Source organism: Myiozetetes cayanensis, unplaced genomic scaffold, assembly GCF_022539395.1.
Source record: "Myiozetetes cayanensis isolate MyiCay16 unplaced genomic scaffold, myiCay2020 scf24, whole genome shotgun sequence".
Taxonomy (NCBI): domain Eukaryota; kingdom Metazoa; phylum Chordata; class Aves; order Passeriformes; family Tyrannidae; genus Myiozetetes; species Myiozetetes cayanensis.
This window is the reverse complement of record NW_026087456.1, coordinates 8,570,893-8,585,668: the sequence shown is the minus strand read 5'-3', so window position 1 is coordinate 8,585,668 and position 14,776 is coordinate 8,570,893. Positions and strand designations below refer to the sequence as shown.

The window sequence follows — 14,776 nt, the reverse complement described above, 5'->3', positions numbered from 1 at the left end:
CTTTCACCTTCTAGTATTCAAAACTCAATTGTTTTTGCTTCTCAGTTATAGATGGCAAAGTTTCTTCAGGTCCTTTGTGATCCAAATCATGTATAAACATAAATAAATACAATTCTTTTACTGTGCTACTAAGTTTCTCGTATAAACCAAACTCTTGGATTTCATTTTGAATAATTACTGCTTTCAAAAAGAAAAGCGGAAAAAAAAAGAAAAACAAACAAACAAAAATGGGGGAAATATTTTCCTTGTTTCTAAGAGCAGTAAAATAAGAGTCCAGCAACTTTGTGGGCATTTATCTAAACCCAATAAACAGATGCAGCCCACAAGATCCATGTTGCTTCCAAACTCTAATAAGGAAACTTCCTTTGTTTTCTTCAAGAATGGCTAATATATTAATATTTTTCTGAGACGAAAACTACTCTTTTTGACCACTGATGCAGAAATCTAAGTTGGAGAATGAAAGACAGAAGTACTTTTGATAACCTTTAGTATGAAAACTGCCCTGTGAAAGTTCTGCTGTAATATAGGTGAACTGGGTAAAAGAAACACCATACATTTGTTTGCCAGCAGGTTTAAAATCAGGTTGTAGTCGAGCTGATGATCTTGTACAAACTGATGTGTATAACAAGGGCTGTTTCCCTTTGTAGAGTGGCTTTACACCTTTGCACATCGCCGCACACTACGGGAACGTCAACGTGGCCACGCTGCTGCTCAACCGAGGAGCTGCAGTCGACTTCACAGCAAGGGTACGGGCTCTTTCCTTGACCTTCTCACTTGGAATGGCCTGAAAGCGGGCTGATTTTTCTGTGTAACTCTGGAGTCAAGGGTTGAGTTAAGAGAGGAGCAAAGTAAGGCTGAAATTCTGTTGTGGTCAAAGATGTCTTTTTTTGCAGTAATTCTTAAGGTTTGCAATGCATCAGAGGCCTTGGGAGTTGTGTAGTGACCAGAATTCCCAGGTGGAGGAAGCAGGCTCCTCTGACCAGCTCCAGAAAGCTGATACTCTCACAATGTGTCAACAGACTTCAGCTTTTCAGTCTGTTAGACATGCTCTGGAAACAGGAGTAGGATTGATTGGCTGTTCCCAGTATCCAGTATTCACTATACCCCTTTAATTTGGTGTTTTCACATATAAACACATTTTGAAAACTGTGAGCAGGGTATATTGCCATTACATAAACTCTTTTGTGGTAAACAACTGCAGAGCTATGTACTACAGTCCTTTTGCTGTTGCATATTACGTAGTTGGAAGTACAGCATCTGGTGCCCTGGAAACCTCTGGTAACCTCAACCTGGCTCCTGGATCACATGTCTGCCATTTAATTTTGCCAGACACACTTTGAATTACTTTAGGGTTGTGCCTTCCAGACTGCCTTCCTGCCGTATCCAACCCGGGAGTAGCTGCTGATAGAACCTCTGACCTCACCCAAAGTGTTCTCGAGGGCTGTCAGCCTGCAGAGGGCCCTGCCCCTGACGCGTTTGTGCCCTCTGTGTGCGTTGCAGTGATTCAGAGGCATCAGTGTGCTGTGACTATTGACTCCTCGGGACTCTGGTGTGTGTCTGTGTGTGTCTGAGCCCGGGACTGCCATGTTTGCTGCTTGGGCAGATGTGCTGCTTCATTTATTCAGGAGCCCCAGAACAGCGACGAGAGAGTCTTACTTAGAAAGGAGTTACTAACTCTAGCTTGTGTATGGTGTGTGCCCAGCTCTGATGCTCAACCGCGTTTTCGTTTCTTCTCTCCGATGTGATGCTCTCATTTGTTGTGATCCGATCCCGAACTCGCCCCCATTACACCCCTCCCAATCCATCCGGCTCATGGTTTGTTCTTTTCATGGTGTAGAATGGAATCACCCCCCTGCATGTGGCTTCCAAAAGGGGAAACACAAACATGGTGAAGCTCTTGTTGGATCGCGGAGGGCAGATCGATGCCAAAACCAGGGTGAGTCTTTCTGTTCCCTGCATATGATATTTTCCCTCCCTGGGAGTGGACTGGGATGTTTTTTGCTTGCTTGCTTTTGGTTTGGTTTTTGTTGTGTGTGTTTGTTTTATGTAGACTGTTTTCTATGCTCTCAGACTAAAGAACAGCAGGTGTTGGTGATAGTAGGAGGCAGAAGTACTATTTCCTTGAGCCTCCTGAATAATCTACCTGTATCATACAAGAAAAAATTGATGAAACTGCTCTTTTTTTAGGTAATAAGCCTGTTAGTTGGTCCAGCTTCACATGACACATGTGTGATGCACAGCTGTGGGAAGCAGAGGGTCTGGACTCAGCTATAAATGTCTGTGCCAGTCCCCGTGGAAACTTCTTTAGTGGGCTCAGTCCCTTTTTATTTTATTTGAGAGGCAATACTGGGAACAGGTAACTTGACCCGTGCCAGCAGCCACTCACCCTTCCCCAGACAAACCATGGAGAATGAGGTGACTCTCACTGGCTTCCTCCTCCCAGCTGTGCTATTTGAAATGCCACATCATCGCTCTGCTCTTTATTTATGGCTGATTATGCACAGTCTTTCAGGACAAAAGAAAACCCCATCATTTTATATGGGTGGGGTTAATTATTTGAAATGGGATTTTAGAGTCTCCTGGGAAAAGGTGGTCTTTTATTCAGACTGAAAACTGCACAGGGTTTGCTCTTGAGAGCTGCTGGTTTTTAAATACTTGGTCTGTAAAATTGTATTTCAAAGTAATAGAGGGTGTTTTAGTAGAGTTTAGAGCAGGACAAGGGTTTTGGTTTAATAAGGTAGAAAAGTAGAGGATATTGCAGTCAGATACCCTTGGGGTTCATTTAACCTCTGCAGTTACTTATTAATTATATCAACCATGTGTTGCTTCATAAACTCAGACATCACTGATGTTGTCTAAATCTATATGTGATTATGATTTCAACTTCTGATAATTTGTGAAATGATATCATTCTTACTTTTTTGTTTAATTTATTTAAAACCTACCACTGATGGAAAAAGTTGCCTCTCATGCAGGTGTGCAGTAAATCATCCCTGGTCAAATCTTCCACAGTAAGTGCATAAAATGTCATGGTAAAAAGGCCTAAAGTGGTAATAATACCCTGCAGGCAGATATTCCATGTGATCCCAGGCATGTCATACAGAAATAGCCCCTCTGACCTGTGGAATGACAGTATTGAATTCACCTATTTCCTGTTCATTGTTGTTTTAGGCAGGTTGACAGAGGTGATTGTAAGGAGTGGTTCAGATTTTAAGAGGTCAGGGTGTGTTCCCTTCCCTGCTCACCCACAAAGGTTGATGCGCAGTTGTGAATGAATCCGAAAGAACGGGATTTGCCCGATGTGGGTGGAAGGGGCTAATTTTAGAGTCTTCTCGTTGTCTTGGCTCCCTGCCCTTTTGTCAGCTGCTCAGAATGTCAGCACAAAGACACCCGTGAAACCCCATGAAGGTATCCTAAAGCACCCTTATCCCAGTTCCCACAGCTTCCTCCTGCTCTTATCTCCTGCCTCCCCCCTGCTCGGAGGTGCGGCCGGCAGCGGGTGCTACACGGTGGGGAAGATTCCAGAGCTTTGGTTTTGCTGCCCGTGTCTTTGTGCCAGCTGTTTGTATTGTCTGGGTGTCTCTCCCTTCTCCCTGTGCCGTGTCCACATGCCTTGTGTGCTTGGCTTTGGCCCTGGATCCGTAGGGCGTTGCTGAGGAGGCAGGTGATGTGCTGCATGTGCTTTGGACACACCACGTGTACTAACACGCTCACCTTCCCTCCTGCCTTTCCACTTCTTCCCAGGAACACCTGCGTTCTTCCAGTAGGTCAAATCCCTGGAAAACAGTGGAACTAAATATCCCAGGGTGTGTCATTGCCAAGTTCTCGGTCTCTGTACCACATCAAAACAGACTGTTTGGTTAAAAAAGTCCTCCCTGCTTTCATTGCGTTTATTTTTAACTTGCTTTATTACATCTGATGCTGCATAAATTGAGATGCAAAAACTTCCTTGAACGGATTTTAGAGGAGCCTCAGTACTTCGGTTTTGCAAGGTTAATCTGTGAAAGCTTTTTTCTGTTTGAAAATGTTCCACTGGAATGATTCATTAGGATCCCCTGTGTTGTCTAAAAATATGAATTAAAATGCATGTTCCTCTAAGGGAATAAATGATGCACGTGTCCTGCTGTTCTGTACTTAATGTGGCGTGTAAAACCCTGCCTTCTGCAGGAATTAGTATTTTTAGTTTCTATACATTTCAGAGTGCATTTGCTGAAGTTTTATGGCATTTCTCATTAGAACATAAAGATGCAGAATTGCTGGGAAATCTCCTTCCCACAATTACATATTTAAAAATAATATTTTATTTTTTTTTTTTTTTTTAAGTTTTACAGTTTTTTTCTCAAGTAAATAGCTTTTTAAAACGTGGAATTTAATTTCTCTTTTAAATCGTGTCCAAAGTGAAAGTGTAAACTCCATTCCCCAATGTATTAAGAGGATACTTTTATCTGTCAGAGATAGTAATTTATATAATAATGAAATATATTCTTACAACAATAGATAATTATTGTATGACAATAAAATAATATTATAGCACATACTGTATAATATCTTGCATACATTTGTGCTACTTCCATTTACATATAAGCATTATCTGGGGTTTTGTTCACTAAGTAATTAATGGGCAAAATTTCTTAGACTAAAATATTTCATATTTAAAATCTTACTCAATCCTATGTTCTCTATGTGCTTACCTGAGTAAAAACTTCAGTGACGTAATTTAATTTAGAATTTTAATATTTGGCTAAACTTTTGACCTGTGCAACTCATGATGGTAGCTCAGTGGAACTGGGGGATCAGAAGGGCTTGGTGTGCAGAAACTTGCTATCTGAAAGATGGTGGAAATTTCAGTTTATGATTAATTTGATGTCACGTGGTCAAAAGTAACGTGGCAATTACCAATTCTCACTTTGAGGGAAGGAAAAGTATTTACAGCCTCCTGGAAAAGGATTGTTACAGGGAGAATTGTTGTGAGCATTTAAAAGCTAAACAATTCCAGCCTAGCCAAAATAAGTGTATTTTTGTTAAATAAAGAATCCTCATATAATGGCATAGTAAAAATAAGGACATGTGGGATATTGAAATGTTCCTGCCTCTTAAAGGGTTTTAGGAATATTCTTTCTGAATGCAGGTTTTGCAATATCTCTATTTTTATCATCTCTCTCTATAAATTGTATAGGGAAAAGAAAGAACAAGAAAGGCTTTTTCAGGTTTTGAATTTTTTTTATTTTTTTTTATTTTTACTTTTAAAATTCAGTGTTATTCACAGGCCATTGTCACTTAACTGGAATTTCCATTTTTGTGGGAGTATGCAAACAACTCTTGGAAGGGGGAGGGAACACGTTCACCTGTCTCAGCCATCGAAGCTGTCACACAGTTTGTGTTCTTTCTGTTCAGTCTTGCCAACACTGAAATGAGATTTTTCTTGCTCTGGGACTTTTAGACTCCTCTTGCTGGCTTTCACCCAGAATATTTACAGTTGGGGGGGAAAAAAACCCTGGAATGAAACAGTCTTGGAAGGGGAAGCTTATTGTGTGGGAAAGTTAACGGTGGTGTGTGCCTGGAGCGTGGCAGCTGGAGCTGGAGTGGGAATAGTCGTGCTAATGGTGGGAGAAGGTCTGGTGCACCATTTGGGTTGGAGAAGGGCCACGGGAAAGAAAGGAGGCTCAGCTGGAGCTGGAAGAAGTGGCAGGTCAGTCATGGAGATGGACGATACCGGTGGGAAAAGAGAAGGAAGGAAACCGTGGCGGCAGAACTCAGATGTGGTTGGGTTGGGTTGGTGTTTTTTGTGGGGGATGTGCTTCAGACACCCCTTGATGCTCATCCTGGGAACCTACTGGGATTTATTTGTAGTGATATCTCCTTTTGTAGATCTGCATCCTGAAAAAATAGGCACATCTCTGTTATTTCCACATGGGAGTGGGAAGCACTGGAGCAGGATCCTGGCCCTGCCTTGGCACCGTGCTCTGTTTACAGCGACTTTTTTCCTGCAGTAAAGCTGCTGTGACATTTTCTCCTCGTCTTTACACACACACAGAGCACTAATAATTCAGTTTTTGCCGTTCCTAAAGCAGTGTCAGATTATAAATATCTCATCACAATGCAGATATTTGCTATAAAAAATTCAGTGGCTTCATATAGTGTTTACAAGCGTGTAGGAAGGGGTGTTGTACGGGTTGTCTAAGCAAGTTATGTAGATAATCACTTTTATTTAGTCTTCTTTATGTTAATATCTTATTACTCAAGCAAGTGCATGGTATATTTTTGCTGTATTTTTAAAATCTGCACTTTGAATGGCAGACCTGGAGGAATACTGTTCAGCATGTTTAATTATACCAAGAGCTTAGAGCAAGAGGGAAAACTCTCCTCGTTCATTTTTAAAGAGATGAGGTTTAACCGTAATGAAAAATGAACAAATTGAAAGCCCTGTATTTGTCCAGAAAATTTAGACAATTCAGCATGTTTGACACATAGAATACTAAAATTTTACTTCACCCTTATAAAAATAGGAACTTGTAGCTGCAGTTTAGAAGAATTCTTTGATAATTTGGCCTTTGACATTCATGTCTATTACCAGTCTGTGGTTGATTGAGCCCTGAATGGGAGCAACTGTCCTGTGAAGATGCTGCCTACATCATTTCCCATTAAAAAGCCCTCAGAAGCACAGCTTCTTTTTGTCACAGTCTCTCTGGAAAGCATTTGTGAAATAACCCACTAATTTATCTTCCCAAACCCTGCATTAGGAGTCACACTTGGAATTCAGAATTAATTTTGCGTGTTAAAAAATGACCAGTGATTTGATTTTCTAGGGGGAAAAAAAAAAACCCAACAAAAGTTTACTTTTGTATTTTGAGAGTCATTTGAGAGGAAATTAGGATTGATGGACTTCCTTGGCTTCCATACACGCAGAGGGGATCATGGTGCCATTTCTAACGGTGACACTGCAGAATGTGAGAGAGAGGAAAGTATCAGGTGTGGGACCAGCAGAACACCAGGTGCAGGATGTCACTTGGGAGATGAAAAAATAAATATTGGACCTCTCAAAACACACAACTGCTGAATTTGTTGTCTCTGGGCATGACAGCCTTTGTGTTTATGGGATCTCCATTCTCTGTGCTTGGAGTCTCTGTCCCTTTGACTCAGCGTTGTGTGTCCTGTCAAACGATGTGCTGGATGTTATGGCCACTGGGTGCTCTTGAATTAGCAAAGGGATGATTTCCAAAGTGCTTAGGCAAACTCCTGCCATCCCCTTCAGAGCACTGAAGGCTCACTGCAAATAGAGGATGGCACACACAGGATTGATTTGGTCCACTGGTGTGTCTCATGATGTTGGCTCGTGTCAGTTTGTCCTTGTTGTATCCTGTGCTAATTTTGCTGCTGCAACAGCTCTCTCCTTGCAATTTCCCTCACCCTTGAGGAAAACAGAGAAGCAAAAGGTATTAAATATATGATAATCTGAAAATACACATGCTGTTTTCCCAGGGCAGAAAGAGAGCAGGGAAGAGAGGGTTCTGTGGAAAGTCTGCAAAGAAGCTGTGCCAAGATAGAATAAGATAGGTAGCAATTTTTCATCTCTGCTTTTAAAGGGAATTGTAGATAAGAACACAGAAGAAATCATGTTTTTTAATGATTTAGTTCTTTTTGGTTTGTTCAGGCTTTCTTGCAGAGTTGATGTGTTTCTTAGCTTGTATTTTTCTCCTTTTTCTCCTTTTTCTCCCTCTGGGGATTTGTCCTGCTTTTTTCAAGGATTCACACAATTCTGCTTTTCTTCTGCTGTTTTATTAAGTAGAATAACATCAAAGCCACCATGCAGATAAGGAAAGTGAACCTCCCACATTGATTAAAAATGCAGAGCACAAGAGGCCAGAAACTGGAAAGAAATACCAAGTAAATACCTTCCTTAGAAGTGCTTTTGGGATATATTCTCACCTTAGTAATGCCAGTGGGAATGATCTGTGTGATCCCTCTGACAGTGAGATGATACTACACCTCAGTTGTGCATATAAAGACTTGGTTTAGGGGACTCTGAAGTTTCAGTGCATAAAATACCAGGTAAGCCAGTTACACCCAATTCTTTAGCCCAACCCCACCTGCCAGGTGCTGAAAGCTGTGAATTCTGGTTTTGGGTTTGATGTTGCGTCTGTTGAAATTCATTGTGAGGCTTCCATGGGATTTTAGGGATGCCTGGGAGATAGTGAGCACCGAGACACACCTCACCCCCCATCACATATCTCTGAAAAGCCTCTGGAACAAGGAGACAAGTAAGGGAGAAAAATTCCTCCCTGCAGACTTCAGTGCCTCATGGCAGTGAAGCTTTGCTAATATCCTACATGTTATATTTTTGCTGTCATTCAGCACTAATGTTCTTTTGCAACCATTTTCCTTACCTCATATTTACTCTGTTTTTCTGCATAAAGTCCAAACTGCGGCAGAAGTACCCAGAATTCATTCTTCCATTTAAATATTTCATCAACACATCTTTGGCTACCCCTGCTGTCATCATTAGCCTGAGCAAGTCTTTTGGTACAGGATGGTTTTCTGCAATGGCAAAAAGTCTTGTGGAGTTGGTGGTCTCACAGTAATTTTAGCAAAGAATTGTTCACCCCTCAGTCTCAGAAATGAAAATTTTAGTTTTGTTTGTTTCTCTTTTTTTTTTTTTCCCTGTTTTAAAATCTTCTTTCTCCTGCTGCCTGTTTAAAAACAGAAGAACATTCTAGAGCAGATTTTCTAGCAGGAACATTTCCTGTTTCATCCCTGCACCAAAGGCAATCTAAAGGACAAGGGGTTGATTAATGGAGCATCCTTGGCCCAGCAGGCATTATCCAGGGAGGCAGTGCAGAGGACAGGGAGGGGAGGAGGCAGGACAAGCTCACGTTATCCTCTTTGATAAAACAGTTCAGCACACAACAGGCTTCTCTCAAACAGGAACCTTAGCGTGTCCTTCCCTGGTGCAAGGAAGAGCAGGGATGGCACTCCATGCTGTGGAACCAGCTTCAGTTAGCAGTCCAAAAAGGAGCTTTTCCACACATGTGTGGGGCTGCATCCCTGGAAGGGTCTTTTCCCCAGGGTGGCAGGACGGGCAGCTGGGGCTTTGCTCATTGGTTTTCCCTCTTTTTGCTTTAAGGATGGACTCACCCCACTGCACTGTGCTGCAAGGAGCGGACATGACCAGGTTGTGGAGCTGCTCCTGGAGCGAGGGGCCCCTCTGCTCGCACGGACCAAGGTGTGTGTGTGTCCTGTTCCACCCTGTGTGTCTTACTGGGATATGTGAGCACCTCTGTGTAACTTCCCACAGCGTTTTCAGTCTCACTGAAAGGACAAGGAAGGAGACAGGAACATTTCTGCCCTCCCAAAGGAAACGTGTTCATGGATAGAATGATCCAAAATAAGGTTTTCTTACATAATGAGGGACTGTCCTTTCCAAATATATGAGAAGGATGCACTTCTTTGCCCTGCTCTCTAATACCAGATATGATATGGAGTGCTACTGCCAGCACTTCACTTAGGTTGCTTCGTGAGCCTGTAGGACACACAGATGGGAAAGTTGGATTGGTCACTCCTAAGAGGTGATTCTTGCTACGAGTTTTCTGATACTTTATACGAGATAACGAGAACCTGTGACTTACAGCTTCTCCCAACTGTTTTTATTTCAGACTTGCAAAATTATATATTTCAGTGTGTTCTTACTCATTTCTGGAAAACACAGATGTAAGATTAATGCATTTTGTGCAAATTCTGTCCCTTTGATCAAGCTAATGAGAGGAAGACAGTTGTGTAACAATAAACCCTACTGAGCAGCTCCTCACAACAACATCCAACCTTTCTGATGCGTGCCGTGATCTAAGTGAGAGTTACTTACAAGTTGCTGTTTTCCTTTGTCGCAGAATGGACTGTCTCCCCTGCACATGGCAGCCCAGGGGGACCACGTGGAGTGTGTCAAACACCTGCTGCAGCACAAGGCCCCCGTGGACGACGTGACGCTGGATTACCTGACCGCCCTCCACGTGGCCGCGCACTGCGGCCACTACCGCGTCACCAAACTGCTCCTGGACAAGAGAGCCAACCCCAACGCCCGTGCCCTGGTAAATATGCCCCCTTCTGTGCCGTGGAACAAAGCTGGGCAGGGCAGGGGAGTAGCTCCTACCGGGGAAGGCCAAGTGAAAACGCTGTCGACAAAACTCCACAGCCTTAAATAGGTGTAGCAGCAACAGGGCTGTCACAGCTGCTGGCGTGTCGTGGAGCACATCCCGTGGCAAGTGGCTGTAGTGGCAGGTCTGGAAGCTCTGCAGAGTTCCTCAAATCAGAGCCGGTTCTGGCTGATGTTAACGTGTGCATTGGTGTTTTGCTGGTTTAATTCTTGAGTTGTCCATACTGTGTGATACGACACACAGCTAATTTCTAAGCTTTCAACTGAAGGCAGTAAGTTAATTGGCATAGAGAAAATGTGTTGAAAAACTAATATTCCTGCATTTATCAAATTATGACATTCCCCTATATTAGGTGCCCTTTTTCTTTCTTTTCAAAACCAGTTCTGATGCTTACAGGAACCCAGGTATGATCCTCTCACTCAGACTATCACCCCGAACGGAGAGAAAAACATCACATTTGGCTCCTGGAACATTTCAAGAGTCTTTAATCTATCCAAAGCCAGACAAGGTTCCAATTTTCTCTAATAGGAACTGATAGCTGGATGGGAGTTCAATTAGCAATATATTACACTCTCCAGTGGAAATAAAGAGCCTGTGAACTCCTGAGGTGGTTCTGCATGGCCAGAAATCTGCCACTGCCTGCCCTATTCATGGCCCCACAGAACTTTCCCCTCAGGCTGCCTGGGTGCCTTCCCCAGCTTCTTGCCCCCAGCAGGACCCTGTGTTTTCCTGTAGGCTCTCTCCCTATCCCATACTTCCTTAGAACTGACTTTATTGACACCATTTTCTTCTGCCCTCTCCTTTTTCTTGGCCTTCCCATACCCCCAAATCCTGTAACCCCTCTTGCTTCCTCTTGTGCTTTTCTTGTTTTGTCTTTCTCGGTGTCATGTTCACTTAGCTGATCTTTTTTGATGCTGTTTTCATCCTTTTTTTGTTTTTCTTACCAGTCTTTTGGTTATCTCTAGCTGTACTTTCCTCAACTGCCCACACTTACACTTCATATGCTACCCCCCACATCTTTCTTTCCTTCCATGACCAGAAATGGTCTCTCCTCCTCCCTCCCTCCTTCCATGGTAAATCTGATATGAAAGAACACCCTCAGGCTGCTGCCTCTCTGCTCTCTTCACACCAAACTGTTTTTTCCCCCTCTCTCTTGTTTCCTCTCCCATCAGGGACTTGTTGCCTCTGGCTTGTTTATAGTGTTTAATACATTAAATGAAGCTCATAATTTCTGTTAGCGATACATTTTTTTTTTTTCTGCCTTCTCTTCTCCCCCATCAAACTGTTCCTGGCTTAAATAGAAGTGGCAAAATTGAATCAACTCAGTCAGTAAAATTCAGCGCAAATATGCAAAGTTCTGAAACAGTAAAACTCCCCGTGAAATATATTGAGAGATGTTGCGTGGGAGGTAAAATATCAGACGGTTTTGATTCCTTCCTTAGAAATTGGAGAAGCAGTAATAATATTCAGCAGAGTCCTGTGATGGAATAAATACTACAAATAATTAATATTCGGCTAGATTGAAAAAAGTGATTGTTAATGTTTGCAAAATGCTTTGGGGATACAAGCACTATGTGAGTTCTTAGCACCTTCAGCTCAACTAGTAATTAACATTTCCCTTAACAGAAGCTGCCTGTAGAATAATCTGTCACGTGCCTCTTCCCATGAGCTCAGACTTCCCTGCTAGGGCCTGGTTACTGCTGGTTGATTAGTTAGCAATACTGATGCTCTTGATTAGAAAATACAGCAATTTTTTCAACCTTACCTAGAAAAATGTTACCTGTGCTTTTCACTAAAATGTTCACCTACGGGGAGTCATCTACTTGCTTAGCTTTAGGCACACACTTAACCTGCATTAACTGCGAGAGTTCATCACGACACCGTGGCTGAGGGGGTGGCTCTTTGTTTGACACACCTCACACAATGCACACACACACTCAGACACGAATGTTATGCCCTAGATTGATGCATAAATATAAAGATTAATATTTGCAGATGCTTAGAGTACGTGTAAAACAACCAAGTAAGGTGGAATGTGGAAGAAGTGCTCTCTTGTCTCTCAGCTTAAATGGCTTTAAAGGGAAAGAGAGTAGGCTTAGATTAGATATTAGGAAAAAAAACACCTTCCCTGTGAGGGTGGTGGGGCCTTGGCATAGGTTGCCCAGAGAAGCTGTAGCTGCCCCATCCCTGACAGTGTCCAAGGCCAGGTTGGATGGGGCTTGGAGCAACCTGGGATAGTGGAAGGTGTCCCTGCCCGTGGTTGGAACAGGATGAACTTCAAAGTCCCTTCCAGCCCAAACCATTTGGGGATTCTGTGATTTTCCTAGAGAGGTATAGACAATGCTTCATAAAGGCACTGATTCCAAAGGAATCACTATAATTTCTTATATTTCCCTTTTGGTAGGCACTCTTGGGAACCACTGTAAGCCTTCCTTAGGGGACACATGTGCTCCCTGGGGATCCACATGCATACGTGCACACATACACTTGGATGGGCACGTCTGTATCTGGGTTTTGGAGGTGGAAGCTCAGTTTGTCTCCACTGCCTGAGAAGAACACAACAGTGCTGCTTTGTTCTGCCTCAGACACTGGGAGATGTCTGTAATTCATCTGTAACCTGTCGTGCTTAGAGAACAGTTGCTTCTGCTCCTCTAACCCTTCTGCTCCCGGCGTGCCAACACGGAGCTGTGTGGGAAGTGTAGCTGCATGTTTCCAACTAACATGACTGTCTTTTGCACAGAATGGTTTTACTCCACTGCACATTGCCTGCAAGAAAAATCGCATCAAAGTCATGGAACTCCTGGTGAAATATGGGGCTTCAATCCAGGCTATAACAGAGGTAGAAAAATGTTTCGTGTCCTGAAGAAACATTCCATCTCTCTCACCGTTTTTGTTCCTTTTGTTTTGTTTGTTTTTTTCCTCTCTCTCTCCTGTCACTTCTATTTTATTTAAACAAAGAAGCCCCTTCCCTACGCCCGTGCAGGGGAGTAAAACTGCTCTTGCTTTGTTTCGCAGTCGGGCCTCACACCAATACACGTGGCTGCTTTTATGGGCCACTTGAACATAGTCCTCCTTCTGCTGCAGAACGGAGCCTCTCCCGATGTCACTAACATTGTGAGTATGGCTTTGACTAGAACCATCCGTGTGGTACCTCCAGACAGTCCCTGGCCTATCATGGAGCTCAACCAAAGGTCCCATTTTAATGATGTTTTAGGAGAATGGTGACTGTATATGGCATTATAAGCCATCTGTGGTTTCGTGTGTTCTCCAACAGTGCTTGAGGAGGTAAAGTTTTCCTTAGAAACGGACAAAGCTCACCAAATGCATTCAAAATGGATTATAAGCCAAATCCCACAAAGCCTGTGCTTCCCTTCTGAGGGGTGAAAATTGACTCCAAATGGCTGTAATTTCTACCTGAGCAGCTTCGCTGGCTGCCATGAAATTGTGTCCTTTCTGTCACTGAAAGGGCTCAAAATGCTTAAAACCCAAAAAATGAACAAAAAGTAAAACTGTGAAAACCAAGATGTTCCTCTTGGACAGGAAATTCCAGGAACTGGCGATTAAATATAGAAAATGTGACCTTTGGGAGGTAACACAAATCGCAGAACCTGACTTACCATAGAAATAAGTATTTGTATACCAACAGCCTTGTTGCCAAGCAAAATAATAATAAAAAGAACATTGCTGTTTTCTGAGCTGTATTTCATAGGTATTTTACTGTTTGAATTTGTCAGTATAAACAAATATTCAACTCAGGACCATCTGTACTTTGAGAACCACCTTTTACCAGTAAAAATGGTTTTATAGGTAAGTTTTCCCAACAACAAAAACTGGACTCATTAGTTTTTCTCAGAAGAACCTGATATGGGATGCAGTAAAAGTGTTGAGCACGCAGGGTTGTTTATGTGACTCATTAGAACAGACTTTTCATGCTTTTTTACAGAAGCAGCCTTTATATAATAACTTTATTGATGATATGAAAGCCAACAAGAAATTCTTGTGGAAGCAATTAAAAGTTTTGTGTTACCTGTCGCTTGTGTGCAAAGTTTAACACTTTACAATTTCTGCTGCGCAGGTGCCTTGGCTTTCACTTGGTAAGCTGGGGGTCCCTGATGAATTACTGTTTCCAAAACCTAAATTGCTTTGCTAATTCAAGCTCAAAAGGGTCATTGTAGAAATTTGATCTTCAGAGTATGTGAAATGTAAACCTTATTCACATTTTAAACAGCTCATTCTTCAGGTAGTAAAGTTTATACAGGTGAAATTATTAAGATTTGTAGCTAGAGCTGTGGGATTTTGTTTGTTGCTTGCTTACTAATCACAGCTGGTAATACAATGTTAATTTAAAAATGACAAGATAAATCAACTCCTGGTGAAGAGGGTTTGCTGTAATTAGAAGTTCATAAGAACAAAAGATTTTTTCCCCTACATCTAGACCAAGGACAAGAAGACATGATTCCCATTCTGATGTAAAAGATCTTGACCAGAGTGTTCATTTTGGCAATTGCAGTTTAATTGATAGTCGAGGGGCTAAAGGCCTTACAACAGGATATTCTCCAGCTCGAGTGTAAGAAAAATTAACAATTAACACAAAGAAAGGGTCAGCCCTGCTGTGTTCTCGTGACATGACA

The 14,776-nt window shown here is 42.4% G+C and overlaps 1 protein-coding gene across 28 annotated transcripts in view; it reads left to right on the top strand.

The window, feature by feature from the left end:
* Positions 1-14,776, top strand: part of ANK2 (ankyrin 2) — a 260,645-nt gene that overhangs the window by 174,353 nt on the left and 71,516 nt on the right. For all 28 annotated transcript variants that reach the window (XM_050320644.1, XM_050320646.1, XM_050320643.1 and 25 more), the window contains 6 exons: positions 648-746; positions 1,838-1,936; positions 9,122-9,220; positions 9,882-10,079; positions 12,886-12,984; positions 13,161-13,259. In XM_050320644.1, coding sequence (XP_050176601.1) covers positions 648-746; positions 1,838-1,936; positions 9,122-9,220; positions 9,882-10,079; positions 12,886-12,984; positions 13,161-13,259 — 693 coding nt within the window. The remainder of the gene's footprint in view (positions 1-647; positions 747-1,837; positions 1,937-9,121; positions 9,221-9,881; positions 10,080-12,885; positions 12,985-13,160; positions 13,260-14,776) is intronic.